The sequence below is a fragment of the Corylus avellana genome, chromosome ca2 (genome assembly GCF_901000735.1).
Source record: "Corylus avellana chromosome ca2, CavTom2PMs-1.0".
NCBI lineage: Eukaryota > Viridiplantae > Streptophyta > Magnoliopsida > Fagales > Betulaceae > Corylus > Corylus avellana.
The window spans coordinates 2,075,118-2,103,113 of record NC_081542.1 but is presented as its reverse complement, the minus strand read 5'-3'; the positions used below and the strand labels follow the sequence as shown (position 1 = coordinate 2,103,113).

The 27,996-nt window shown below is 38.7% G+C and overlaps 6 protein-coding genes and 1 non-coding gene across 8 annotated transcripts; 2 read left to right on the top strand and 5 right to left on the bottom strand.

The window, feature by feature from the left end:
- The first annotated feature begins 250 nt into the window (after positions 1 to 250).
- Positions 251 to 7,552, top strand: LOC132171845 (PHAF1 protein At3g51130). 2 transcript variants are annotated; one of them, XM_059583254.1, is made up of 15 exons: positions 251 to 556; positions 1,049 to 1,131; positions 1,333 to 1,407; positions 2,580 to 2,647; positions 2,721 to 2,826; positions 2,924 to 2,984; positions 3,077 to 3,243; positions 3,577 to 3,639; positions 4,410 to 4,457; positions 5,444 to 5,557; positions 5,659 to 5,758; positions 5,841 to 5,914; positions 6,581 to 6,685; positions 6,881 to 6,943; positions 7,296 to 7,552. In XM_059583254.1, the coding sequence occupies exons 1-14, from the start codon at positions 460 to 462 to the stop codon at positions 6,929 to 6,931; spliced, it is 1,212 nt and encodes a 403-aa protein (XP_059439237.1). In that variant the 5' UTR covers positions 251 to 459; the 3' UTR covers positions 6,932 to 6,943; positions 7,296 to 7,552. The 2 variants fall into 2 exon arrangements, with proteins under 2 accessions (XP_059439237.1, XP_059439238.1); XM_059583255.1 differs by having other exon boundaries at positions 252 to 556; positions 6,884 to 6,943.
- Positions 7,553 to 7,901: 349 nt separating this feature from the next.
- LOC132170941 (probable pectinesterase 53) lies at positions 7,902 to 9,330 on the bottom strand. Its single transcript, XM_059582101.1, has 4 exons — positions 9,032 to 9,330; positions 8,733 to 8,922; positions 8,125 to 8,611; positions 7,902 to 8,080 (listed from the first exon to the last, which is right to left on the bottom strand). Exons 1-4 carry the CDS (start codon positions 9,328 to 9,330, stop codon positions 7,902 to 7,904), a joined length of 1,155 nt encoding a protein of 384 aa, XP_059438084.1.
- A 1,025-nt stretch (positions 9,331 to 10,355) lies between these two features.
- Positions 10,356 to 10,428, bottom strand: TRNAE-CUC (transfer RNA glutamic acid (anticodon CUC)). Its single transcript has one exon. It is a non-coding gene; the product is annotated as a tRNA-Glu (tRNA).
- A 108-nt stretch (positions 10,429 to 10,536) lies between these two features.
- LOC132170942 (protein CHAPERONE-LIKE PROTEIN OF POR1, chloroplastic) lies at positions 10,537 to 14,301 on the top strand. The gene is made up of 5 exons (XM_059582102.1): positions 10,537 to 10,654; positions 11,024 to 11,229; positions 11,313 to 11,410; positions 12,856 to 13,300; positions 13,628 to 14,301. Exons 2-5 carry the CDS (start codon positions 11,093 to 11,095, stop codon positions 13,782 to 13,784), a joined length of 837 nt encoding a protein of 278 aa, XP_059438085.1. The 5' UTR covers positions 10,537 to 10,654; positions 11,024 to 11,092; the 3' UTR covers positions 13,785 to 14,301.
- A 288-nt stretch (positions 14,302 to 14,589) lies between these two features.
- LOC132170940 (UDP-glycosyltransferase 89B2-like) lies at positions 14,590 to 16,386 on the bottom strand. Its single transcript, XM_059582099.1, has one exon. The coding sequence runs from the start codon at positions 16,070 to 16,072 to the stop codon at positions 14,684 to 14,686; it is 1,389 nt and encodes a 462-aa protein (XP_059438082.1). The 5' UTR covers positions 16,073 to 16,386; the 3' UTR covers positions 14,590 to 14,683.
- Positions 16,387 to 17,483: 1,097 nt separating this feature from the next.
- LOC132171166 (UDP-glycosyltransferase 89B2-like) lies at positions 17,484 to 19,198 on the bottom strand. Its single transcript, XM_059582408.1, has one exon. It carries the CDS (start codon positions 19,060 to 19,062, stop codon positions 17,662 to 17,664), a length of 1,401 nt encoding a protein of 466 aa, XP_059438391.1. The 5' UTR covers positions 19,063 to 19,198; the 3' UTR covers positions 17,484 to 17,661.
- Positions 19,199 to 19,817: 619 nt separating this feature from the next.
- Positions 19,818 to 24,967, bottom strand: LOC132170416 (probable serine protease EDA2). The gene is made up of 12 exons (XM_059581396.1): positions 24,681 to 24,967; positions 24,463 to 24,588; positions 24,073 to 24,228; positions 23,498 to 23,680; positions 23,192 to 23,308; positions 23,008 to 23,061; positions 22,845 to 22,916; positions 22,307 to 22,512; positions 22,069 to 22,163; positions 21,354 to 21,428; positions 20,827 to 20,910; positions 19,818 to 20,099 (listed from the first exon to the last, which is right to left on the bottom strand). Exons 1-12 carry the CDS (start codon positions 24,870 to 24,872, stop codon positions 19,981 to 19,983), a joined length of 1,479 nt encoding a protein of 492 aa, XP_059437379.1. The 5' UTR covers positions 24,873 to 24,967; the 3' UTR covers positions 19,818 to 19,980.
- Between the last annotated feature and the right edge of the window lie 3,029 nt (positions 24,968 to 27,996).

The window sequence follows — 27,996 nt, the reverse complement described above, 5'->3', positions numbered from 1 at the left end:
ATATGTCACGTTTTTAAGTTTCAAGGGATAATTATGTATTGGGTGAAAGTTTAAGACCATAAATGTAATTTTTCAAAATAAGAAATTAATATTCTCTCAACAGTCAAAATAAAATAGTGAGGCAATAACTCTATAATATAATTTAATAAAAAATGGCTGAAATTTAGGAACTTGATCCCACTAATTTATCCTCTTTATCCTCTCTCGATCCCGCTAATCTGCAGCCAAAAATCTCGTCCAATTTTAGAACCCGGGCTTTCACGGGACCCAATAGGGCGGGTCCACCGACCCGGAACCCAAAAATCTGGACATTTTCGTGCACTGGTAGACAATCTAAGCGAACCGTATGGAACACACAGCTTTCTATTTATTTAACACAAATCAACACCTGTGAGTTCCTTTCACGAAAGTAACGGAGATTTCCCCCAAAAACATAGAGAGAAAAACCAAACGGTTATTATGTTGCAGAGAACCAGACGACGGTGCGAGGGCACGGCTATGGGTGCCATCGTTCTCGATCTCCGACCCGGTCTCGGTGTCGGACCTTTCACTCTTGGTAATTCTCGATCGGTGTCTGAGTTTTCCTTTTATATGATTGAATTAATTGAAGACTTTGTTCTGGATCGAAATTTGCATTGGATTCCATCTTAATTTGTTGGATATTTGAATTATTCACCTGTTTGGTTCCCGAAAAAATGCCTGGTTAAGTTTTCATCTCGGAGACATTTTTATTGGAGCTTAGAACAGAGGATGTACAATTCATTATCCATATTTTTGTTTGTCTTGTTCTTAATTTTGGCAGTTTTCTCACCTACTAGGCTATGATAATGATGCTTTCTTGGCTTTTAAGCTTTCCTTGTCAACGCTTAGTTATTGATTGCAGGGGTGGTTAGTGATTGGTTTTATGAGCTCAGCATTTATGCGTTTTTTGTGGGGTGTTTGTGTTGAATTGATTTTTGGATTTCAAAAGCTTGGGTTATCTGAAGAGTTTAGGCGTTTTAGTAGCTAACTTATGTTCAGCGCTGAAAATTTCTTGTGTTTTTTGCAGGGATGCCGATATGCGAAGCGTTTGCTCAGATAGAGCAGCAGCCTAACATTTACGATGTTGTCCACGTGAAATACTTCGACGAGGTTTGGATTGTAGGAGATTCACATCATGCGTGCATTTACACATAGAAACACATATGGACTACTTTGGAAATTTGTTGTTATTTTAATGAATGCTGTGTAGGATTTGTGCTGGGATTTGCTGAATATGAAATTCACAACTCATATATTTAGGTGATTTTACACCATTAATTTGCCACCTCTTACTGTGCTTGTTATATGCAGGAGCCGCTGAAACTGGACATTGTTATTAGCTTTCCAGATCATGGTTTTCATCTTCGCTTTGATCCTTGGTCACAGGTATTACTTTCGTATATTTTTTTTGTTATTTGTTAGGTTTCCTGCCTGTGTTTCACTGTGAGGATGTGATCAAAAGGTTTCTTACAAATGATAAGTGGAATGATGAAGCTATTAAAGATGAGTAATGCTACACACACTCCCGCTCCTATACTTTCTGACGTGATTTTAAAATCATCATTGGATTAAAACCTAATAGGGATTCATTCAAAAGATTTTGAAAGCACATCAGGAAGTGTGAGAATGGGAGTGTATGTAGCATTACTCATTGAAGATTAGTTTTTGTACCTAATTATGTGATTATTTTAGTAATTTAGTGAGTAATACATTATGGTAAATATAACAAACACTTGTGCAGTTCGAGGCTTCAATTTTATGCATAACTCTTTGCCTATTGACTTATTGGGCAACTAACTTCCTCTTTCTACTCCTCTAGTTTACCTTGTGCTTTTTAACTAAGTATTTGATGCGACAGTGACAATGGAGGGCTCTAAGGGCGTTCTCTAGGAGCTAATCCTTGTATTCTGATTCTTTTTTTTTTTTTTTTTTTGGTTTATTGGGTATATTATAGCTGATATTTTACCATTTATCTTGCATGCCAGGATAAAAACCACATAAGAATCTCATGTGAAGAACAATATGGGATATAGAAAATGGTAAAATCTAGAGTTTGAATATGGACATGATATTAATGTTTCTTGCACCCAGTGAAGAAATTCGAAACATGACATAATTTACAAAATCGCTTCAGTCTGTTAAAATTGTCAACTTGCAAGCTTAATGGAGATTTCCCTTTTTATATTGTTCTACTTTATTGACATAAGTAAATAAAATTAAAATATTGGGAAAGCATCTTTTGGTCTAGTAACCGTTGAATAAACCAACTATATCCTTTAGCATAGGTTCTCCAATTCACAGAATAAATTGATCAATTATTGGAATAAAAGAGATCATGTCTTTCTGTTTATTGCATGGCACTATAAATTTTGTTTCTGCCTTATTGGATCTGTTAGTGGAGTTATTTTGTGCTGAGGCCCATTCGCATTCGAGTTTTGATGGATAAATTTGGTGCCCTGTATTCATTTTAGTTCTGTATATCGTACATCCAATGTAATCTAGTAGTTGTATACTCACATGATACATTTTGACTAATATAACTTTAAATTTGGTGTCAGAGGCTACGCCTTGTTGAAATTTTTGATGTAAAACGGCTCCAAATGCGCTATGCAACTTCTCTAATAGGGTGGGTTACTAAAATTTAGTTTTATAATTTATATGTTATTAAATCTATTTCTGACCCTAGTTTCTTTTCTTAGAGGACCATCCACTCTAGCTACTTTTGTAGCTGTATATGCACTTTTTGGGCCAACCTTTCCTGGTATTTACGACAAAGACAGAGGTGTTTACACTCTATTTTACCCAGTATGTATATGGAAGACCTAATTATCATAATTTTTTTTTACTTTTTGCTATATCTTTTATTACATGCTAGGCTCTGTCTTACATGTATATTTTGCAGGGGCTATCCTTTGCTTTTCCAATTCCTAGCCAGTATACAGATTGCTGCTATGATGGGGAAGGTACTGTTTCTGTATTTTCTAACTCACTTTTACTTGATTTAGAGAATTTTTATATTCTGATTACTTAATTTGAATCCTTTCTGTTATGAAAGCGGCATTGCCATTAGAGTTTCCAGATGGCACCACACCAGTGACATGTCGTGTCTCCATATATGATAGTTCTACCGACAAGAAAGTTGGTGTAGGATCCTTAATGGACAAGGCTACTGCTCCTCCATTACCTGTTGGCAGCCTTTACATGGAGGAGGTGCATGTTAAGGTTTGACTCCTTCATTCTCATGCATTTATTTTGATTGAAATGTCATCATCCTTAAGTCTTGCGTGATGTCATTGAATTGTCTGAGAAATCTGGTGGGTCATCTTATGGACAGCCGTGTGCTTTTTCTTAGCACCAACTGTGTAGCATAAGCATGGAAAAGTGGGGAGGGCTAAAACCATGGATTAACACTTTGCTTTGCTGATGATTGCTTCCTGAGTGTTTAAGTACCAGCCCACTGCATTACTTCTCTTTTTTAGATTCTGAAGTGTAATTTTTTGACGCATGCGAGTGTGATTCTTGGATCTAAGTTATTTTTGTGTCTGTATTGTCCAGCTTGGAGAAGAATTATACTTCACTGTTGGAGGCCAACATATTACTTTCGGTGCATCTCCGCAGGCAAGTTTTAGGTCTCATGTAGTTAATCTTCAGTATCTTTTTTGTTGTTTCTTTTCCTGATTTTGCTGGTAAACACTTTCTTGCTCATTTCTTACTCTTAAAATTTGTTGAGACCATCCTTTTGTTTTCTTTTCACGAGTAATGATATACATCACTCCATTATCCCCCCACCATCCCAAAGCTTATGTGGCATGATCCCCCAACTAAAAAATAATCTCAATGCACCAAATGCTATGGAGGATCATGCCACATAACCTTTGGGGCGGGGGGGAGATAATGGGTTCATGTAGCATCATTACTCCTTTTCACATTGTACAATGTTCCGTGGAATCTTAGATGAGATGGTTTTTTATGGAGGTGCAACATAATTACAATGTCTTTCTTTCTCTCTTTGACACACAAATACATATATACATATTATTTCTGTGGAGAACAAATAAATTGCTGTCAACTTGACTTGAAACCAGGACATTATTCATTTGATGAATGAGTTCTATTTTGGCATGCTTTCTTATTTCTTAATGCTAATCAAATAATTGTCCCTAGGTTTTGAAAATTCTATAAAATAGTTAAGTTGCTGCAGTTTTTTAATCTCTTATCTTTTATTGGTTCCATTAATGACCTTTTTTTTTTGTAAGTTTTCTAGTGGTCTATTATTTTCTAATTGTATCATTTACTTCTGTTTCATTTTCTATTTAGTTTTGAGTTCTAATTGGCTACATTAATGCAATATTGTGATTCCTGATTTCATAGTCTCCTCTTTTCCACAGGATGTCTGGACTGAATTGGGTCGTCCTTGTGGAATTCATCAAAAGCAGGTATTTCTGAGTCACCCAGTCTTGAATTTAGAATTGTATTCTTTTAGAGAGCAGCTGATACAGACTTGCATAGTCTCTTAAGTTTTTCCTTCAGAGGATGTGTAGAAATTGGCTATATTTATGCTGATGGGAGGATGGGGATTCTTATAATTGAATGAGGATGTGTAACAAGCTTACTCAGAGTATCTTATTCAATTTCAACTTGACTCAACAAAGCCTTGTCCTAAGTCACAGGCATTGCAAGCAAAATCTCACTTAGTTTTATCTAGAACTGTTTTATTAATATAAGTACTAATGTCTTTATATGTCATTGACCTAAAATTATAGATGAATGGGTTTTAGCATTTTGTAGGCAATTGTGTTCTACATGCTTCAGAAGAAATTTTATATTGGGTTTAATTTTTTGTTTGAGAATTGTGTAGCATATGCTTATGAAGAAGAATTCAACTTAATTTCAACTTGACCTACCAATGCCTTGTCCCAGTTATTTTGCTGTGTGGATAGGAATATTTATTAGTCATTATATTTTATCTAGTGTAATATAGACCATTAATTCATAGAGCATATAATCTTTTCTGCTTCTTTGATCACAAATGTAATGATGAAAGAATCATAACAGCAGAGACAATTAAGTGCTGCATGCTCGAGAAGAATATTTATATCCTGTTCTCGAAATTTGATCTTATTGCTCTTAGATTTAATGATGAACTAAGTCACATGGTTTGCTCATGGCTTCCATGTTTCTTTCATGTAGTGCTCCCACGTCTTTTCTTTTTTCATTCTCATGTTGGTTGAAATTCTGTTTCTTAAGAACTAATTCCCTCATTGGATGAACACAAGAATTATGTTGCGGTATTAGTATCTGCCTAGGTCGGGTGTGAGCTATTTTTTCTTTGATGGGTGATCTGGTGTCCAAGCATTATAGTTGTTGGTGATTTCAATTTGTTTGTCATTATTAGTGAATATTGATTCTGTTAATTGTACAGGTAGACCAAATGGTTATTCACTCTGCATCAGATCCTCGTCCACGGACGACACTTTGTGGTGATTATTTCTATAATTATTTTACCCGTGGTTTGGACATCTTATTTGATGGGCAGGTATTCATTTTCTTTGGTTCTAGTAATATACATATAATCATGATTCTATGCATGATAACCTGTGCACTCAGAATTCTAATATCACTGTTTTGTATTTGCAGACTCATAAAATCAAGAAGTTTGTTTTGCATACGAACTATCCTGGTCATGCAGATTTCAATTCATACATAAAGTGCAATTTTGTTATCTTTAGTTCAGACTGTAAGTTCTGTTCTGTTTCAGAAGTTTCCAAATGGATCTGTTATACAGAAACTGATAAACCATTTTCATTTTGTTCCTTCAGTTGAGGGGTCTTTTGAGGAAGTAAATAGCAGGGTTCACAGGATTACACCAAGCACCAAATGGGAGCAAGTGAAGGTAAATTTGTTTTTACTCAGTTGTTTAATATATTATCTGGAATAACTTTATCTTTGAAAATTTAAAGAACTGGCAAACTGTAGGTTCAAATACAATGTAATGGAAGTTCATTTGGTGTCAAATTTACGTATCACCTTAATTAACAATTTCATTGGCACTGATTTTTCTTTCTTTAGAATGAATGGAGGATTAGATCTGGAGTGTTCTTTCCTCAATGTTCCTAGCATTTATCTTTTATTTTCTAGTTCTTTTTCCATTATTTTCCATTTGTGACCTTTTTCATAGTTAATGATGCAGGGTTTCAATTGCAGATACTAGGTGCTTGAATAATATTTGATTGTTGGATGTGTCTTGGTAGCAGAATTATGTAATTCACTTCGGAACACCACCCACCCACCCCAATTTGTTTTTGGTGGGGTTTTTTTTTTTTCTTCCCTGGATTATTCATTTATCATCTACAGGCGTTACATTTGCTGGAGGCGTGTTATAAGTTTGTTGGGGAAAACAAAAATGTTTCCTGTCTAGCCAGAAAAAAATAAAAAAATTATATATATATATATACACACAACTGTACCCCCATCGTCCTTGTTACTGTTGGCTTAACCTTTAATGTCCGTCTCCTTTATAGTTGGTGTTAATGTATTAACAGAAGATTCACACTTCTAGGAAATTCTTGGTGACTGTGGCCGTGCTGCCATTCAAACACAAGGTTCTACAAGCAATCCTTTCGGATCTACATTTGTGTATGGTTATCAAAATGTTGCCTTTGAGGTGAGTTAACAATTATTTATCCATTTGTCTTGCTTCCAATTTAAACACCCTCTCTGGTGTCAAAAGAAAAAAAAGGGGGAAAAAAAGAAGACGATTTAAATTTGACTTCTGTTGAATCTGACAATTATATTCCGTACCTCGAGTTTATTGTATGGTAGTAAAAGGGACTGCTAATGAGTCTGTCATCAATATCAGCAGGTGATGAAGAACGGTTATATTGCTACTGTAACTCTTTTCCAGTCATGATTATAATGCCTGGTAGGTCGCTCCTTCCTGCACTCCTTAGCAATGTTATTTGTTTTAGCATACACAATTCCTACAAATTTTTTATTTTTATTTTTTATGTAATTGTTGATATTATCATTGTTTAGGTTTCATTGGCTAAAATTCTTTTGAGCTACTAATCTCTGGGAAATTTGGCCCTCATTTAGTAACCATCTGAATCTTGTCTGTTGCAACCTTTTTAGAGAACCATTGTCTTGATATGTTCCACCTTTATCTTGTTGAGTAGATACTGCCGCATTGTGACGTTTATCTTGATTCAACTGAAGCCTTGCAGAAAGGCTGTTTGTTATTGCAGTACTGATCCTGTTATGTTTTGATTTTTAAGTTGTCCGAATTCGATGCTGGTATGTCACAAGCAGTAGGTGGGATTTGGGCAGTAAATTTGCGCTAAAGCAGTAAATACTCGTTGTAAACACCACCATGGCCGAGTGCAATGATAATTGTAAAGTTATCTATTACTATGTACAGATGACAGAAACGTTTGTATAGTGATAATGTTTGTGTCTTTGTAATTTTCAAAGAAAAAAGACGCAATGCAAAATTTATTACATTATGTTATTCAAATTGCTAGCTTTCGTTTTACCTCTAAGTTTGAGAATGCTTATTTGGTAATTGAATGTCTCAATTTTCTGAACTCTTTCTTCTTTGATAGTTCATATCATTCAATTAATATGAATAGCCTTACGGCCAAAAGGTACTTTCTCTAATGTGGAGATTCGGGTTCGACCAATTATAGGTAAACATTTTGCTTGTTAAAAAGAAAGGATTGGAAGTTTTTAGAAATAGCATAATTTTTCGTTATTGAACTTCAAAACCATTAAGGTCTACACTTGTTGGATGATCCGAAGAAAGATGAGAAAGAGGGTTTGCAGATGCTGGTTTTGCTAATGTACCGCTTTTCATTTGTATGAGCTGTTGGAGATGGGATTATTCACAGGTTTGAGAGCCATTCACGACCGTCAATAAAATTTAGTGAAATAAATGGTTCAACCTCGTCGGTGGTGAGCTCCCTAGACCATGAAACTCGCCCTCCGAAATCAGCACCCGGTCCCCAACACTTGTATTGTCCATAGAACACAGTCCTGCATGCAAGGCACATGTTAATGTTGTTCCAAATTGGTTAAACTTGAAACACCATCCTGGGACATAATGAAGGCACGATGCTGTAAGGAGGAGGAGAGAACAAACACAAACATACATTTCCCTATTCTTATCTCCCCAATTGTACCATCCTGGGGGAGTGATGATCTTGTCCATGTAAGTGTACGCAAAGACCACCCTAGAAAAAGTGCCCCATGCCCTGCCCAAGTAGAGGGCGCCTGAGCCAGTGACCTTGCAATTGACGAAGGAGAAGCCAGTTTCCTCAAGCAAGCTCTCTCTCTTTTGGGCAGTCAAGGCTCCATAGCTATTGGTGATGGCATGCAAATGGCAGTTCTCATAGAGGGAGAGACCATTTCCAAATATGAAGTCGACGGAGCCTTCAATGAAGCAGTCCTTGAAGTAGTGCCTGCCCATGTCATCATAAAGAGTGTCCTGTGCTCCAACAATTTTGCAGCTGAAGAAGGCCGCCGTGTCGGCTGAAACCCGTAGTGCCACTGCTTGCTTTCCTAGAGCTCCTGATGGTGGCAATGGTGCCTTATTCTGTTATAGAACATCGTCGAAAAAACTCACATCTAATTACCTTAGCTAGCCACAATCCTCATCTCTCTACTGTAGAGTACTAATAGTAAATAATGAAGCCCAAATCACGAAATTGGCTGACCTTGAAGGTGATGTTCTTTGCAATGAAGTATGGAGCATCAACTGCAAATGTAGCAGAAGCAAAGGTACCCAGTGGATGCCCACTTTGTCCCATTCTGTCCGCTGTGTCGTCCCACTCAATAATGGTGTTTTCTGCATCAGCACCTTCCAGGGTAATGTATGCCATAGTCGCAGGAATTTCAACCTTCTCCCTACATTTTTCCATCCAATTTAAATCAAAATGTAAACCTCAGAAGACAAAACCAAATAAACTAAGATATATCCGTCAATAACAAAATAAAGGGATACTCCATTTTTTACCTGTAAATTCCTGCACTAATGGAGATAACGACCCGACAGTGATTTACGATTGGCAGTGAATCGATAGCTTTCTGCACAGTAACAAAATCACCGAACCTCGATTTTGTGTTTACTTGAATGGTTTTACAAGGCGCGAACATATTGGTTGCTTTCTGGAAGAGAGAGTGCTTGAAGGACCCCACTTGTTTCACCCAATTGATCAGGTAGGCCTTTTCACTCTCCACCACCCTATTTGGACGAGATAAAGAAGAACTTGTGCTCTCCAGCACCAAAATCAACAAGAGCAGCTTTCGCACCATCGTGTTCTTCAAGAAGTGAAAAAAAAAAAAAAGGATCATAATATGAGGCTCTGATCATGCACTGCAATGGGAATTGTCAGACTTGATTCCGTATCTCTTGTGGCTCGTTTTGAGACTCTGAGAGGGAGAGAAAATCGTGCAGTGGGGGTGGTGTGAACCTTTAATTTCATGCTTGTCTTGTATTTGCAGTGTGGAGCAGGTTGTGCCACATAATCAGAGAAAGAAGAAAGGAAGAGGTGTGTTTTGGGTAGCGGCGTGGGAGAGGATGACATGGTGGTCATGATGGAGATATATGCAGCTACATAATCATTAATCAGCATTGTTGTTTTGATAGCGCCATGATAACTTCCTTTGGGTGTAAGGATTTTTTGTCCAAGTAATTGGGTTTCCTCATGGAAGATAAGGTAAACTGCATGGGTAGGTATTTTTAACCCTTATCCGATCCTAAGTAAAACTATTTTGTTAATGCTTTTTCTTTACGCCAAGTTTCTAATTTGGCATAAAAATAAAAGTAATTTTTGAATATATGTGTTGAATTGTTTATTAATGTTTTTGTCTTGAAAAAAAAAGAAGAAAAAAAAAATGCTTATTTAAGAGGGGCAATATATAATTCTAAATAAAATCTTCGTTGGGTTTATATGAGTGATAGGGTATTAGTTTTTTTATTGACTATGATTCTTCCTTTTATCAACGAAAACAATTTATATAATTTTTTGGATAATCCATTTCCCTCAATAATACTATGAATTGGCTATGATCCTTCTTTAAAAATATTACTAAAAATTTATTTAAGACGTGTTTATTATTAGTTCCAATGATTATTGTTCTACTGGCTCTGCATGGTGAGTGTCAAATGAGTTTTTTTATTATTATTATTAAAGATCAGTGAAAAGAGGAAAGTAAAAAGAAAAGTAGGAGATACGGGGAGGAGAAAGGCGGCGTTTTATTGTGATAAAAAAAATGTTAATTAAATGTTATTTAAACAGTGAAAAGAGAGAAAGAAGTGGAGAAAGCAAAAATAAAATTTCCGTTGCCGGGACTTGAACCCGGGTCTCTCGGGTGAGAGCCGAGTATCCTGACCAACTAGACTACAACGGATTTGCTTACTAATTTGCCTAAAATATTTATTGTACGTTATTTACAAAGCACTCTTCCTTTTGGGTAAAATTCCCTCACTCCAGGGGAAGGGTTTAGCTGTGTCACTTAAGCCCTCGCTGGGGCATCGTTCAATTCTCCTATCCGTTCTGTCACACTCTCTAAACAACCCTGAGAAACATTTCACCCCTTCATTCACCTATAACAGGACTTTTGTCAAGGACGTCAGGTAAATTATGCTTTTCCATCTCCTTGTCCCCTTCTGTTTCAAACTTCAATTCTCCGCATTTGGTTTTTGAACTTCCATGGATTTCAGCTTCTCGCACTGCAGGAAGATACAGATAATCATGGAATTGTTAAACTAGGTCGTTCTAAACACTCCGTTTGGTCTAGAATTTCTTGCTTTAGAACCTCAAAGTTTTGATTTTTACCATGACAATGCTTTCCAATCCAAGTTGCTGATATGTCATCAAATTTTGTTTACGCGTTCTGGGTTTTAATAATTTGGAGAACTGTGCTTAGTTCACAAATTGATATTCATAATTTACTAATAAAATGGGAAAATCTTGATATGGGCGAGTTTGTTTATTTGTTGCAGCCATTGGGTTTGTGGTATTATATAGCATAAGTTTTAGTGTAAGAAGCTTGGCAATAGCATAACTTAAAGATGGCTGCATTTGGATTGACCGCTAGTTCCTCGAGATGTCTCCGGGTACCTGGCCCGGGGTCGCTGAATAGGCGAGCGGCAGCTTTTCCTAGTGCTAGTATACCTAAAGAACAGTTTGGGTTTCTTCCAGTAGAAAGGTACTCAACTGTTTAAACCCTGAGTGAGGGCTGTGTACATTATTATAACACTGTCGTGCGTTTGACATGTTGTGATCATACAGGACTTATTGGACTGGTTCTATACGGGGTACGCGGCAATCTCACTTGATCAAGTGTGCAATGGATGCTTCTTATGGTGATATGTCAAATGAACCCCCTGGTAATCTTTTACTTTCTTGACTATTTTATGATTGTTTACACTTTGTCTACGGGGATTTGTACTTAGTGGAGAAAATTCTATTGGAAGGCATGGTTTTGTAAACCTAAACAAAATAAGCATGCTAATTGGGAAACAGATGGTCATTGTGATGCATGGATGTTCAGCTCTTTCTTTGCTTTTAAGGCTGGGAGCTTTACTGTGTTGAGGCTCATAAGTATGTTGGTTGGGATGAATAAAACAACTGTTCACTTTCCAAAAGAAGGATTTTATTAACACATTAGGGTTGGCTGGATTATTGGGCAACCAACAAGTTGTAAATCTAACACTATGTTTGGTAGGAGGGGATGGCGAAGTAGGATTGATGGAGAAGTGAGGGAAGAACGGGAAGGACGTGGAATCCATGTGTGCCTGATATGTATATATATATAAGTAATCATGAAATGCTATTAGAACAAAGAAGAGACCTTAAATATACAGGATGTGTAAAGAATGCTCATCTTGTTTGGTTGGAAGGAGGGGGAAAAAAAAAAAGGAAGGAAGGGGAGGATAGAACTATTATTTACCATTATTCCCTGATTTAAAGGGTTCGAAATATGACGATAAAATTGACAAGTCATGTTTTTCATAAGAGTCCCTCTTGCTCCCTCCAATCTGCCCACTTTGGTTGGGTTGGTTTTGGTGGGCTCAGATGGATTTTTGCTCTCCCTGTCCTTCCATTTCCCCCTCCTCTTAAACAAAGGATTTTGTCTCTCCTCCCCTTTCCCTTCTACCTCTCTTCATCCCTCTCCCTCGCAACAAACAGACTGTAAATGTCCCTGTTACTGAGTGGCTTGGAGACCTCATGCATAAACTGTTTTTGCATGTCTTTTTATGATACGAGAAATTGTGAGCTCCACCTGTGATGTGGAATTTGGTTTTGTGGAGCTATTGCCATTTTTGGACTTATTTGTGCCATGGATGGCTCATCTGTGTAACTTTCTTTCAGATTACCATCTGTTCTTGAACCAAAGTGCATGGAATTTATTAGACAATGTGAATGACACTCTGGGCCTTCGCTCAGGTGTTTTAGAGTGGTGTGGGGTTGGTTTAGGTTCAAATCTTACCAATAAAAAAATAAGGAAGACATGAATGACTCTCTCTCTCACTTGTGCTGAAATTATGCAAGACAGCTAGGGCCTTGCCCTCAGTTCCTCAAGCATAAGGTTGATGAGAACCTTTTCATTGTAAGCATCCTGGTTTATAGTAGTTTGTAGTTGCTTTTCCAGAAAGCTAATATCACAAGTTATCATTTGCTCGTGTAACACATAGTTTATGTATCAGCTTTCTGTAATGCTATAGTTCTTGTCTGATTTATTATTGCTGACCCTATTCTATTAATGTGGTTCACTAAATTCTGTTACAAATGAGCATCATTGATTCCAATCTTTCCTTATCTGCAAGTTCAGCTATCTTTCCTAGAATTAATGTGAGGGACCCATACAAACGACTTGGAATAAGCAGGGAGGCGTCTGAAGATGAAATTCAAGCTGCAAGGAACTTCCTTGTTCGTCAATATGCGGGGCACAAACCAAGTGTGGATGCCATTGAATCAGCCCATGACAAAATAATAATGCAGAAGTTTTATGACAGGAAGAATCCCAAAATTGATGTCAAGAAAAAAGTCCGACAATTCAGGCAGTCCCGTGTTGTTCAGGCTCTTACAGATAGGTTCCGAACTCCCTCGACAAAGTTCATTATAAAGACATCTATTGCATTCGTAGTGCTTGGAGCTCTCACTGTTCTCTTTCCAACTGAAGAAGGCCCAACCCTTCAGGTCGCAATCTCACTGATAGCTACCATATATTTTATATATGATCGTCTGAAGAGCAAAATCCGAGCTTTTCTTTATGGGTATGTGTAATACTATCTGTTTGATTAACTATGGCATAGCCCTGCTGTTTATCATTTAGGTCATTGTTATATACATAATTTTTTTTTCTCGTACCTAACATTGAACTTGGCCCTGGACCCAGTGTCATCTTGTACGTTTTTATAATGGGCTAATATTATTCATGATTATCTCTAATGTCATGACCTTTTCCCAAATTATGCAAACGATTCCAGAATGGCAGCTTATGCTCTTGTCCTTCTGAATTTCAATGCATTCTGGAAACTGCATGCTACTTAAGTGCGGAACTCTCATAGGTCCAAGTCATAAAATTTGTTGCCATGGTGCAGGGCTGGAGCTTTTGCTTTCTCATGGCTGCTGGGAACTTTCTTGATGGTTGCAGTGATTCCACCTGTACCTGTACTTAAAGGCCCGAGGACTTTTGAAGTGATGAGTTCATTGTTAAGTTATGTGATTCTCTGGTTTTCGTCAACTTATCTAAAGTAGGCCAATTATAGCTCATCACAAGGCCCCAAATCTTTTTGGAGTGGAGATCACCAGGTTTTCTTGGTTGCTGGTTCATTCATTTTCTGATTTTGCTTCAAAAAACCGTCATATCTCTAATTCCGGCATCAATACTTCTGGCTATCAAGTGTTAATATTTTGCTAAATGATCCTGGCAGTTTAGGAAGAAAAGGTTTCTGGCAGTTGAGTGTTTTGTTGTTTGGAGAAAGGATGTAAACTAGACAAAGATTCAGATCAGCTTTTGCATTTCATGGTTCCTTGCATTGTTTTTTCAATTGGGTATCTTTCTTGCGGTCAAGTCTTGCCGGATTACATATTGGGGGTGTCTAGCTAAAACCTAAGAACCATGAAATCATCTCTCTCTCTCTCTCTCTCAAGTCGTATGGGGGCTAGATTTGATTCCACACAAGAACTTTTGTATGTTGTCTAATTTGTTTGAGCTGTGCTGTGTCCCAAGAATTTGGTGGTTGAAGATATTCTGATTTTAGTTTTTGCTAGACGTAGAACTCTGCCTGAGGATGTTTACAGATTGTCCACAAAAGCTCCCCGTCCTTTCGCCGTGTGCTTTGCTCTTCATGGCTCACTGATTCTCGAATTATATAAACAGATTTTCGGATTCTAGACCCATTGATGTGATTGCAGTACAACTGTGGGATGTGTTTTCGACGCAGAATTATGCATCGAAACTATCATTGGTTTTTGTTCCAGTAAAGGGAAGGAAGGAAAAAAAAATTGTTAAGCTCAAATGCTTAATTAGTGATACAACAAACAAAATAATTACACAAACCAATCTTCCTCGTACCACGTTAGACGTAGGGGGGAGAGAAGAAATGAAGAAAAAAAAAACTTGGCAAAATGATGGAATAAAATAAACTACGCTCTTACTTTTTATAATCAGCTAATAACTTTACTATCTCGTCTAAATCTTGATCTGAACTTCCCCCATTGATGGCAGCCAGGGCTGCATTACTCAACTTTTTGGCTTGGACCCTCTCTGGCCTACCTCCCACAATTGAGATTCTCAATAGTCGAGCCAATTCGGTGGACTCCGGAATGTTCTGATCGCCCTCGCCAACTAGGATTCCCACCCCTAATTGGTCTACCAGCAACGTAGAATTCGTGAACTGGTCTGTATCCATTGGCCACGTCAGAATCACAACCCCCGCCGCAATCCCTTCTAGCACCGAGTTCCAACCGCAGTGAGTTAGGAATGCACCGACGGCGCGATGCCTCAGAATGGTCACTTGTGGGGCCCACCCCTTGATCACTAAACCTCTGCCGTCCACACGATCCTCGAACCCATCAGGAATCACACCGTGGTCGTCATGCCCATCGCACAAAATGAACGAGACACCGCTAAGTTCCAGCGCAGCAGTAAGCACATCCATTTGCTTACTAGTCAACACTATACGACTACCAAAGCAAACGTAGACAACCGAGTTGGCGGGATGAGAGTCCAGCCACGTCATGACTTCATAACATGGCACAGAGCTGGCCCCACCTCTGTTAGTCTGTTCCTCCAAATCACCTTCCTCCGGAGGCAATACGGGACCCACAGCCCACACTCGATCATTCCCTAGTTCTCTCTTCAAATGCTCAAAGTAAACGCGTTCCAACTCCGTGAACGAGTTAAACACGAATCCCCAACTCCCGGTATTGGCCAGCATGTTATTTCTGTAGAAGTCCCAATCTGGGTCTCCTTCTTTACTGTTTCTATAGAGGCGAGGGACCTGCCACCAAGGGTAAACAGGGGAATTCGGGATTCTCGGAAGCGACACAAGGAAATTGACGTCGATGTCTGGATCATCGTTCTTCGGTAGGTCGCGGATCAAGGAAAAAACCACCGACATGCCAAAGGCGCCGGCGGGCGAGAAGACGATACGCGGCACGCCGAGTTCGCACGCGAGGTGGTGGGTCCAGCCGAGGAAGAAATCTGAAAGAATAGCCACAGTCGGGGAGGAGTGGGATTGGAACCACTGGAGGAGGATAGGATAGTGAAGGTCACGCAGGGCGCGCATGTTAGCAATGTGCCTCTTTAGTGGGGGAGGCGTAATACTACTACTAGTATCAGGAGCGGGGAGGACCAAGTGGTTGAGAGAAGATGGGTGGGATGAGAGGTAGGGATCAAGTAAAGAGAGGTTATTGGGGGTGACCAAAACTGTGACGGTAAGGCCGCGGGTGAGTAACCGCTGGGTGAGGTCGAGGAGGGGTATAATGTGGCTAGCGGTTGGGTAGGGATAAGCGACGATGTGCACGCCGGCGGTGGACATGGTTAACAAGGTTGGGAGGGTATTGGGAGAGGGTTTCCCGTTGTCTGCTGTGCAGTGGTGATAAAATTGCTTTATCTAGAGGATGAGGTTGTGGAGCTAGTGAAATTTCTCTTCTTTGAGCAATTGAGCGAACAACATGACCTAAGGGAAGGAAAGCGAGAGTAATTTCGATTGAGAGAAAGGTAGTTTGCATGACGAACAAGCGGCGCTAATTGCATGGTGGGAGAAGGTCGGTGGAACGCATTATTGTGTACTTTATCAATAATGCTTAACAGCTGTAAATGTCCTACAATCACTAATCAGCATAATTGTAGGGAGTAAGCTCTAACAGTACTATTCACTCTTGGATTACTCTCGAGCATTCATCATCCATTCACTTTCCATTATCCATTCTATCCATTACTATACTCTTCTATTACTAATCAAAGTCATAGACTCATAAAGAACAAGAAATTCTTTACAGATGGCTTCTTTCCTCAGATTGGATTAATCTTTGACGTTATGGTTTATGTTCTAACTTGTTTCTTCGTCACGCCTGACTGCAGCAACGGTGGTCGGTTGGCGTGTACAGACATGTTTGCTTTCGTTTAAATTCATGTTATATTGATTTATATAATCCCTCTCAACTCTCAAGGAAAAAACGAAAAGAAATTAATATTCACTGCATGTATGCGTTTTTTCTAATAAACCGAATAGAAAAATCGCAAACCGTAGAAATTTCTTGAAAATTAATTTCCATAAATACCTCTGTAATTCAACCTCCCTTCCATATGGACGACGCCCACTTCATGCCAAGTAAGCAAGCTATCATCCAACGTGGCAAGGGTTGATTGGTGGATGCATGATGGCCTCAAACAGGATATATATATATATATATATATCGGACTCAGGGTCCAGAACTATAAATGCAGAGAATTATAGCAAAAATGTTGTGTGAAAGAGAAGGCAGAGCACTAGACTTCGAAGTGTTGATATCAAGCACTTTTAAGAGACAATGGCCTCTGCTTCTCTCTTGAAGGCTACACCAGTTGTAGACAAGTCAGAGTGGGTCAAGGGTCAGACTCTTCGCCAAGTGCCAACCTTCGGTCGCCGTGGCCCGGTGCCACCCTGTTGCACCCTCTCCACTACACCTTGCGAGCCGGCTCATATGCCGATGAGCTTGTCAAGACTGCGGTATTTGTTGCTACATCAAGATTTCGCATTTCAAGTTTCAACTTGGGTTTTCTCAGTTCACTAACTATTTAAGCTAAGAAAACATGATGAATAACCTCTTTTTTTTTTCAAAAAAAAAGAAATGACTGCTTTCGAAGCAAATTTTTGGACGGACCGGCCACACCGCCACAGGGATCCTCAAAATTAATTTAGTAAATTTGTTTTGAGAGAACTGAATGAAAAGAGTTTAGAAAGAGAGATTGGTAATATCTGATTTTGGAAATGTTAAGCTCAAATGCTTAATTAATAGTGATACAACAAACAACAGAGTTACATAAACCAATCTTTCCTCGTACCACGTTAGACGTAGGGGGGAGAGTAGAAATGAAGAAAAAAAAAAAACTTGGCAAAATGATGGAATAAAATAAACTACGCTCTTACTTTTTATAATCAGCTAATAACTTTACTATCTCGTCTAAATCTTGATCTGAACTTCCCCCTTTGACGGCAGCCAGGGCTGCATCACTCAACTTTTTGGCTTGGACCCTCTCTGGCCTACCTCCCACAGTTGAGATTCTCAATAGTCCAGCCAATTCGGTGGACTCCGGAATGTTCTGATCGCCCCCGCCAACTAGGATTCCCACCCCTAATTGGTCTACCAACAACGTAGAATTCGTGAATTGGTCTGCGGCCATTGGCCACGTCAGCATCACAACGCCCGCCGCAATCCCTTCTAGCACCGAGTTCCACCCGCAGTGAGTTAGGAACGCACTCACGGCGCGGTGCCTAAGAATGGCCACCTGTGGGGCCCACCCCTTAATCACTAAACCTCTGCCGTCCACACGATCCTCGAACCCATCAGGAATCACGCCGTGGTCGTCATGGGCGCGTCGCCCATCGGCCTCCCTAACGCACAAAATGAACGAGACACCGCTGAGTTCCAGCGCAGCAGTCAGCATATCCATTTGCTTACTATTCAACACTGTACGACTACCAAAGCAAACGTAGACAACCGAGTTGGCGGGATGAGAGTCCAGCCACGTCATGACCTCATGACATGGCACAGAGCTGGCTCCGCCTCTGTTAGCCTGTTCCTGCAAATCACCGTCCTCCGGTGGCAATACGGGACCCACAGCCCACACTCGATCATTTCCTAGTTCTCTCTTCAAATGCTCAAAGTAAACGTGTTCCAACTCCGCGAACGAGTTAAACACGAATCCCCAACTCACGGTATTGGCCAGCATGTTATTTCTGTAAAATTCCCAATCTGGGTCTCCTTCTTTACCGTTTCTATAGTGGAGAGGGACCTGCCACCAAGGGTAAACAGGGGAATTCGGGATTCTCGGAAGCGAAACAAGGAAATTGACGTTCTCTGGATCATCGTTCTTCGGTAGGTCGCGGCTCAAGGAAAAAGCCACCGACATGCCAAAGGCGCCGGAGGGCGAGAAGACGAGACGTGGCACGCCGAGCTCGCACGCGAGGTGGTGGGTCCAGCCGAGGAAGAAATCTGAAAGGATAGCCACAGGCGGGGAGGAATGGGATTGGAACCACGGGAGGAGGATAGGATAGTGAAGGTCACGCAGGGCGCGCATGTTAGAGATGTGCCTCTTTTGCGGGGGAGGCGGAATACTAGTATCAGGGGCGGGGAGGACCAAGTGGTTGAGAGAAGATGGGTGGGAGGAGAGGTAGGGGTCAAGTAAAGGGAGGTTATTGGGGGTGACCAAAACGGTGACGGTATGGCCGCGGGTGAGTAACCGCTGGGTGAGGTCGAGGAGGGGTATAATATGGCCAGCGGTTGGGTAGGGGTAAGCGACGATGTGCACGCCGGCGGTGGACATGGTTAACAAAGTTGGGAGGGTATTCGGAGAGGGTTTCCGGTTGTTTGCTGGGCAGTGGCGATAAAATTGCTTTATCTAGAGGATGAGGTTGTCGAGTGGAATTTCTCTTCTTTGAACGAACAACATGAATATGAATACGGGATCACGACAGCTTTCCTCAGTTCTTTGACTTTATGGTTCATGTTCTAACTTGTTTCTACGTCACGCCTGACGGCAGCAACGATGCTTGGTCGGTGGACAAAGTCTTTTTTTAAGAATAGAATACAAAAAAAATAAAATCATTTAAAATATATGTGAGAATTATATGCATTTTAAACACGTCATATTAATCAACTGGGTTGGATTATTGGAGGTTGTTTGCAGCAAAACTTTGTCATAAAGATAGCACTCAATCAATTGTATTATGTGAGCGTGCAAAGAAAAACTTCACACTGCTAGAATTTTTATGGAAAGTGGGCATGTTTTTGAGATTGAATTTGTTTATGGGTTGTAGAAAAGTGTTGCATCTCCTGGGCATGGAATCTTGGCCATGGACGAGTCGAATGCTACTTGTGAAAGTGAAAAGCGTCTGGCCGCAATTGGGCTAGAAATCACCGACGCTAACCGGCAGGCGTACCGGACTTCAAGCTTCATACATTCATCTCCTTATTTTACTACGCAAAAAGAATAAAAGAAAAAAAAGAAGATATATATATATAGGGAGAAGTAAAATAATTAAGAGAGCAATCCAACTATCTAATATACAGGGATTGATATACATAAAGAGGGCAGCCTGGCAATATCTGCACCAGATTTGCATATAAACATTTATTCAGACGTAATGTCGCGACAAATTTGCATATAATCATCTGTTCAGACGGTAATACAAGGATTAAGGCTAGTTAAACAATCATGTAATACATGTATGTTCCTCAAACCTCACATGGAAAGTCTCCTAGCTGAGTCTTGGCACTGCGACAGCCACAAGTCTATTTGCTCTACAATCTCTTGCCTTACTTTGTGAACCGCATCAGGAGAGCTGCAGTTCTCGGCATTCCCTGAGAAGAAAAATCAGAGTCAGAAGATATGACATCGACTATTCGCAGGAAGCGTAGACACGAGCATGGCTGTACATGCATACAATATCAGAATGTCTGAATTGGCAACAGCATTTTGGATACAGTTAATGGTTAAATTTTGGTCTCAATTATGTAAGAGCCTCTGAAATATGAAGGCTAACAATAGCCCCCCAGAATTAGCTACGTGATGTGTTAGCTTGATCAAGAATGAAAGTTATCACACAAATTTTTCATTCATCAATGGTAATCTAATAATTGGGAAAAGATGGCGCCATGTGCCTTTTCTGCCAGGCTAAAAAGTATTTCTTACAGCTGAGGCTATCCTTTTGACATTTATTGCTTTCCTTTTCTGGAATAAAATTCCACCACATAGGGAATTCATCCATGAAAATACTACACACAAGGGATGACATAAACATTATTCTGAAATAAGCGAGCAATCTCACAGAGCAAACAAATGTAATTTTTTTTTTTTTAAAAAAAAAAATTATAAGTAAACAAATGTAAAATATTGAGAGCAAGTGCTCAAATAAGCCATTGAAACTCATTCTGGAAGCAGTTGGAAGATATTCCCAAAGGTGATTCTGAATATCACATATTTCATAATGAACATGCAAATTATCAACCCATTTGGAAAACCATGAATTTGTCACGATGAATTGAAATGGGTATTGAGAACATGTCAGCTGATACAAGCTACGCATACCTTCAATGCTTAAAGGAGCTTGAGGACATCCTCGCATGTCAGTTCCATGGCCACAATTGTAACAAGAAATGATGTAGGAAGGCACTAGAAAATTCAACACAGATTTTAGTAAAAGAGTAAACACATGATATAAAATGACTGCATAATTGTTGCATGTAGCACTGTAATGAAATATTTCATGAATAAGTGTAATGATTATACCCAAATGAGAGTAATCATATGCAATATACAAATTAAGCGGAAACCACACGAAGATGAATTTTATGAAACCATACACATGGTTTAAAATGACATGTCAGGAATGCCTATTAATATTAATCAGTAGATTAAAACGTGTCAATAGAAATGTCTTTGGCACAAGTATAGATCATTTACTACTTACATCTTTTAAACCTATGTTTTAGCAAGAATTGGCCCGATTTAGTCTGAACTGGAGGCAATTTGGACATATAAGGACTCTACCTCACCTCAATTCAACTATTATAATAGGAATTATATAATTTCAAATCAAGAAATTAGAAACTTACTATCGGTTGATGAAATCTGTTTAGATGCGTGACGCCAGGGATCCTGTGAGCCATTTGTAAAAACAATCTTTGAACCTGCATTTTAAATTTCCATGAGAACACATGAACTATTACCGAATACATTGAAAGTGATTTCATCAAAGCAAGTCAGCAACTATATGCACAAAATAACATTGAGTAAAACACATACTTTCAGCCATCAAATGCAAAAATCAATCTTCTCCTCTGACCCAAACTAATTTCTCTAAAATACGTATTCATATAAATAATAAACCTCCCATTTTTTCTTTTACTTGAATTAATCATTTAGCACATACAGTCTTCAAGTTTCCTGCAATGCAAGCTTCTAACAATTACATGCAGAAAGATAATTTCCCCTATCCATGAAATGACTAATGTAAAAGCAACTTAAAGCAGCAATTGGTTGCCAGGAGATGAAGTTTAGAATATCATATAATGTTTCAGATATTTCCGTGCACACACACAAGTGGGTATGATGGAATGAGAGGGAGAGAGAGAGAGAGGTGTTTGATTTTAATTTGTTTAGATATTACTGGAAATACCCATAGAAAAATAAGTTGTTTGCTAAACTATAAAACAGAGACTAATGGAGAAATCCCCAGCAACTAAATGGATAAATATGGACTGTTACATGCGAATATAGTTAAACTGAGAAAGAAAAACATAGAAAACAGAGAAAGGCCAATGTTCATACCCGCAATTTTGGTGCCGCCATAGTAAATATTTGTTCCAGCAACATCAGGATAGATGCCATCTCCAAAGACATTTTTGCAAAGGTCCAGATGGTATCTGCCGCATATGAACAACCAATTTAGAAAAATACACAGATGTGCATTATAGAAAACACAAAACCAACCTGTAAGTAAAGGGCAAGTAAAAACGAATAAAATAAAAAGAGCACATTAAAGAGAACACAGTGATGAGAAACATGCCTTGTGTCAACCTTGCTGGAGCGAATGCTATCGTTTAATGGCGCCACCTGAAAATATGCAACTTCAGTACAAACTTGGAACCACCACAATCGGTCAGCGCTGTCTTCAGTAATAGCAGTGTTTTTCAAGTGTTTCTGATCATATGTTTGAACTTTAACACCAAAACTTCCAAGATAATACTCTTTCACATATTTGGCATATGCTTCCTGCATGAAATAATGTATATTTGCCAATTACAAGAATTAGACAACAAGTGAAAAAGGATATAGCCATCTGGACGAAACCCAAACCCAAACTGTAACATCAGCGGTGCTAACAAGTTGAACAGGGAAAAAGGAACAAAATAAAAAAGAACAAAAAAAGAACAATAATCGAATGTAACATGTTACAAGGAAAACAACAGATTGCTCATCTATTAATTAGCTAACGGTAATGACTTATAACCATCAAAGGCAGTTAGAAACAAGGCAGCCATTGATGTTTTTAAAGAATGCTCCAGATGAAACAACCAGATTGATGGCAGGAAAAAGGAGCATACCACCAAATCGTCTCCAGCCTTCTTTGCTTGAACAAGAGGGGAGCATAGTTTATCTGGATTTCCATATTGAAACTGTAAAATTTGAAATATATAAAGATCACAAATTTGTTTAAAATTGAAAAATTGAAAATAGCAACAGAACTAGAAAAGAAACCACACATACCGCTGTAACAGCAGCATCTGCCAGAAAATACAGGAAATCACCATCAATGACGAGCTGCGGTCACAGACTAAAGGTCAACATGGGACGAAGAATATGGAGAACAATTCTTATCAATCTGCATTCTCCAATTTAAATAATATTTTGAGGTACATCATGGTCAAATATTAAAGGAAAAGACTCAAACCTCAGCAGCACCAAACAATGTCTTCACCGCTTTCTGATCTGTTGCAAGTCTTTGTTCAACAAGTTGATTGGTTTCTTGTAATGCAGCTTTACATTCTGGACCAGCTGACTCACCAATCTGCACTTATAAGAGAATACTGAAAGATTTTACCCGAACAGCTAATAGGAGAGAATTTGCAAGACAGGCAGCATTCTTAAACAAAAGCTTTAGCTCTTCCCTTTTCTTTTGAGGGAGGGGGTGGGGGGAAGGGGAGGGGAAGTTAGCTCTAGAAAGAACATGGCTTTAAAGAGCCAATATTGTGTTTACCTGCCGGTCAAATTCAGTGAAGTTATAAACTGCATGAACAACAGCAGAACTTGCAAGGCTTCCACATGTTAAATGAGGGAACTTAAGACGGAACCATGCACTAAGCGCTCCCGAGTACGAGATACCGAAAACGAACCATGGATTTTCAACATTTGATCTATTGAGCTTTAAATCCAAAGATTTCTGCAAGAAAAGTGGATAACAATAAGGCCAGAGAAGATCTGCATTAGAGAATACAGATGACCAGTGGTTACGCTAGAAACTTGGCAACACCCAATGAGATTAAACGAATTTAACTCTCCTTCAAAGCAATGTTAACAAAGATCGCATTTTATTAATTCTTCACTTTTCCAACTCTAGAACATGAAGTACATGACTTACCATTGGGGACATAAACACTAGAGAGTCTCCAAGCAAGATCTTGATATAATATGTTGGAAAACCACTTAATACAAGCTTAAATCTATGGGTTTTGAACCCGATAATGTTATATCAACCACTTGTGTTATTTCCATTCGATGTGAGACTTAACACTCACACGACTAAAACACTTAATAAATAAGAAGATAACTTGCCTGATAATACTGACGAAAAACAGCCAAATCATAGAGCGCCTGCTTAGATGACAGATACCTCAAATTTTCTGTCTTCAGCGAATTGAAGGGTGAACTTTTCCCATAGTAACGATGCTCAAGAGAAACAACTGCTGCTCCAAACTTCTTTGCTAATACCTATTAAAGACATCACAAGGTTCAAACTTTTTATCCTAAGTAGCATACACACCTAAACCCTAAACCATCAAATTCAATTTTACAATAATCCAAGTCTCTCTTGATTCTAACAAGCATACACACTCACCATGAGCCATAAAATTCAATTTCACAATAAAGTAAATCTCCTTCTGACCAATTAAAAGCCTATTTGAGGCCACAACCACTAATTTTGGCTAAGAGTCACAAACTTACGCTAATATAGTCATTGGCTATCCCATTGCATGAAGATTCACCACAAATTTTCAGGAAAATCGGTCCATCTGGAAGCCGAAAGTAGTCAAAGAATTCATAGTATCGCTGCTGAAACCGGCGGTGATCCTGCAAATCCATAACACGAATCAGATTTTTACACAGAAATTGTGGCATAGATTCTCGTAATTCAAAGAGAATAGTCCAAGAGAGAGAGGTACGTAGGGAGAGAAGTGATCGAGAGTCTGTTGGAACCAGAGCTCCTCCATGGTCAAGTAATTGGCGCTTCCGGACAATTGGTTGAGCAAAGTCCGAGACGGGACGAGGCCATTGTGCTGTTGAGCGAAGGTCGATATCGTCAACAACACGACCCACACCAGCGTCGACGACCTCAGCCTCATCGTCGTTCTCATTGCCTCTTCTCTTCTCTTCTCTTCTTTCAACGGAAGATAACAAACGCTGAGTTTATGATTTTTCTAGTTTTCTATTTTATTTTATGCTTCTAATCAAACATTTCTATGTATTTTCAGGTAGAGTGAAGATACACGTAACTCTTGTCAATTCTTATACCCGCTTAAAATTGCTCTGATTTTTTAAAATTATTATTAGATATTAATTTTTTTTTTTTTAAGTATTAGATATTAATTTTGGATGTACATAAAAAAAATAAAAAATAAAAAAAACACACACTAATAAATTAAAAGGTTTTCTAACGTAGAAATGCGGTGTTGGTTATATACTCAATACCCATCTTACATTCAGACCATTGGGCTGATGTAATAGGGATAATGCTAGATATCTCAATGGATTCTTTTTAAAATGCTTTTCAAATGATATGTTTAAACTTTTTTTTTCTTAAAAAATTCTCATTCTCACTTTTTTGTCTTCCACTCCTTTCCAAAATAATATTTTTCACATAATTTAGAAAGGATTTTAGAAAGAATTTTGGGACACCTGGCAGTCCTGGATATAATAGTGTTCATCAGCCATTAAATCAGCATTGATTTAAAAAATGATAAAAAAAAAAAAAAATCAAGATTGATATGCATTGTCATGTCGGTCCAGTAATATAAGAATATAATGAAAAATGAGTATTTAGAATTACTCATGAATTGAATAATACAAAATAGTAAATCCCTTTCTAATATTAAATAAATAGACCTCACAAAATTCCAACAACACACTTCCCTATGCTTCGAACAACTTAAGATGAATGTCGAATGAGGTGGTCGAACCGACCAAAGCCAAGCAGCCACTTTTTTGTAACATAGCTTCTGTGGACTGTGGGTCGATAAAACTGCATTAAATTACAGCTTTGCTTTATTATTTGATTTATTTCCTTTTTGTTGATCTGCCGCGTCAGCGTTCAAGCCCAAGCCCAGAACCAGGAAAGTCCAGTCCAAAATCCAAAAATGCAACTGAATGATTGGTGCTCCAGTCATAAAACCCGTGATCGTGGGGCCTATTTTCAGAGCAATTGTGGGCCACTTGATTTTGATCGATGTGGAGAACAATTGGGCGCATTAACCACTAGCATACAAGGAGATGCTTCGCTCTGTTGAAAAGGGAAGTTTCCCCATGGCCCTAAGGCCCCCAAAAGAACAAAAGAAGAAGTTTCTCATCGTTTTCTTTCCACCGATTGAATTTGAAGCAAAAAAATAATGGGCAATTTTTTTTTTGGGAGTATTTGATACGGGTACTAGAACTTTTATAACAAATTTCCTACAAATTAATACGACAATTTATGTTAAGAAATCCCATATGGTCATATGGAATAGAATTCTTTATTTATTTATTTTTGCATAATAAGCCTTTAACATCAATAAAATTTGTATAATTATATACTAAATACAAGTTTACTTCACTTTTTCCTCATAGAGGAAAAGATACACAAATTTCATTTGTTAAAATAATGACAGTCCTACCTAGCAACAATGAGAGTAAGATCCTTTCTAGTTTCAAATAAAATGGAGAGAAGTCATTTTATAATTGATATTTTATTTTGTTTTATCTAACAGTGTATATGATGCCATGTCACTTTATCATGAAATAACTCATTTTCATTTTTTAGCGAAATAGAGAGAATCCTTGTATACAACAATGTTAGGGCTAGAAAAGTCCGTGAGATGAAAATAAATGCATAAAAAAAAAGCCCTATGATGTGACTAGGCAGAAGCCTTGGTACCCTACTTAGCTACGACAACTCTACACAACTACATTTCCATGATTGAATATGTCCAAGATTAGGTCACCACACTTTGGGATTGAAATCCCTTGGCCACACCATAATGAGACTTGAGAAAATAAAGCTTTGCTCAAAGAAAGTGGTTATTGGAGGTGGTTTGACCTAGAGGGCATGGTCGACTAGGCCCACATTGAGGATGGTCGACCCTCCCCCAAATTAGGTTGAAAATGACCTAATTGCTCTCAAAATCATGCTTTTAGAATGATCTTACCATCCTCTCCCCTCGAAGAGGTGATTGGTGATTACCCCCAAAAGAAGTTGGGCGGTAATCAGACCGCCCTAAACCCTATGTACCACCCCGCTGGATTGAGGATCACTTTTTTTCTTTTTTTAATTGTTGTTGTCATGGCTTGTTTCCAACCGATCATTACAAATGAAAGACTAAGATTGAAGAAATTGCAAACCCTTGTAACTTTTAAGAATTTCAAAGGATCTCAATCTAACTAGGACCCATCGTGGCTGGTTGGGGCAGTACCTAACCGACCACGCAGCATAACCACAGCCCTATAATGTGACTAGGTAGGATGACGGCATGGGGCAACTTTTCTCTCTTCTTTTTTGCCTTTTGAACTTTCTTTTTGTATTTCGTTTCCCATTTAGAACAGCAAAAATATAATTAGCCGTGATATTTATTGTTAATTATACAGAAAAAATAAAAACATTACAAACTCACTTCACTTGTGGGGCGAGGACAAGGTCGGCGGTCGCCTTCGTGTTTGTACGGTTGTACCTCTGTAACACAGGATGTAGACTTAGTATATTGCCTCCTTCAGCTACCAACTAAGGTGACATTCTGGCATTATTCTCAAGCTTCCTCATGATGTCCTAAGCATATCAAGAAATCCCATTATGCAAATTGTACGAGTTATCACTTCAACAAGAGTGGTAGAGAGTAGTAGGTTCTGCAGAAACGGGTGCTGATAAAACTTTGAAAACAGTTGCAAAGATAACCATGTCTTCATTGGAGTGAACTATAATCTTTTTGCATTACAATGTAAGATGCTTGTCTGAGTGTCGAACCGCTATTCTGCACAACTAAGCTACACTTAGTGCCACGCATGTATTCCCATGCCTTGGTGAAAAGGGAGACACGAGGAGAAGTTCCAAGCAAAACTGGCAGGTAATGGATGGAAGTATGGTTGAATGTCAGCTAACTCTTCTGGAATGAATGAAAGATGGTGCAAGAGCCGCGCCTCCAGATTTTTTAATCATTGATCCTAAGAAAAATGAGTTCCTATTTCTTAAAAATTCTGGTAGGTATCACAAAAAAGTTTTACATGCTTAAACACAAT

Coding starts and splice junctions, on each gene's coding strand:
- LOC132171845 (XM_059583254.1), top strand. CDS start 460: ATGTTGCAGAGAACCAGACGACGGTGCGAGGGCACGGCTATGGGTGCC. Junction 2,648..2,720: donor TATGCAACTTCTCTAATAGG/GTGGGTTACTAA, acceptor TTCTTTTCTTAG/AGGACCATCCACTCTAGCTA. Junction 6,686..6,880: donor ATCAAAATGTTGCCTTTGAG/GTGAGTTAACAA, acceptor CATCAATATCAG/CAGGTGATGAAGAACGGTTA.
- LOC132170941 (XM_059582101.1), bottom strand. CDS start 9,330: ATGGTGCGAAAGCTGCTCTTGTTGATTTTGGTGCTGGAGAGCACAAGT. Junction 8,612..8,732: donor CAAAGAACATCACCTTCAAG/GTCAGCCAATTT, acceptor GTTCTATAACAG/AATAAGGCACCATTGCCACC. Junction 8,081..8,124: donor CCTCCTTACAGCATCGTGCC/TTCATTATGTCC, acceptor AACCAATTTGGA/ACAACATTAACATGTGCCTT.
- LOC132170942 (XM_059582102.1), top strand. CDS start 11,093: ATGGCTGCATTTGGATTGACCGCTAGTTCCTCGAGATGTCTCCGGGTA. Junction 11,230..11,312: donor GGGTTTCTTCCAGTAGAAAG/GTACTCAACTGT, acceptor GTGATCATACAG/GACTTATTGGACTGGTTCTA. Junction 13,301..13,627: donor ATCCGAGCTTTTCTTTATGG/GTATGTGTAATA, acceptor GCCATGGTGCAG/GGCTGGAGCTTTTGCTTTCT.
- LOC132170940 (XM_059582099.1), bottom strand. CDS start 16,072: ATGTCCACCGCCGGCGTGCACATCGTCGCTTATCCCTACCCAACCGCT.
- LOC132171166 (XM_059582408.1), bottom strand. CDS start 19,062: ATGTCCACCGCCGGCGTGCACATCGTCGCTTACCCCTACCCAACCGCT.
- LOC132170416 (XM_059581396.1), bottom strand. CDS start 24,872: ATGAGAACGACGATGAGGCTGAGGTCGTCGACGCTGGTGTGGGTCGTG. Junction 22,513..22,844: donor AGGCTGGAGACGATTTGGTG/GTATGCTCCTTT, acceptor TATTTCATGCAG/GAAGCATATGCCAAATATGT. Junction 20,911..21,353: donor ACAGATTTCATCAACCGATA/GTAAGTTTCTAA, acceptor TGAATTTTCTAG/TGCCTTCCTACATCATTTCT.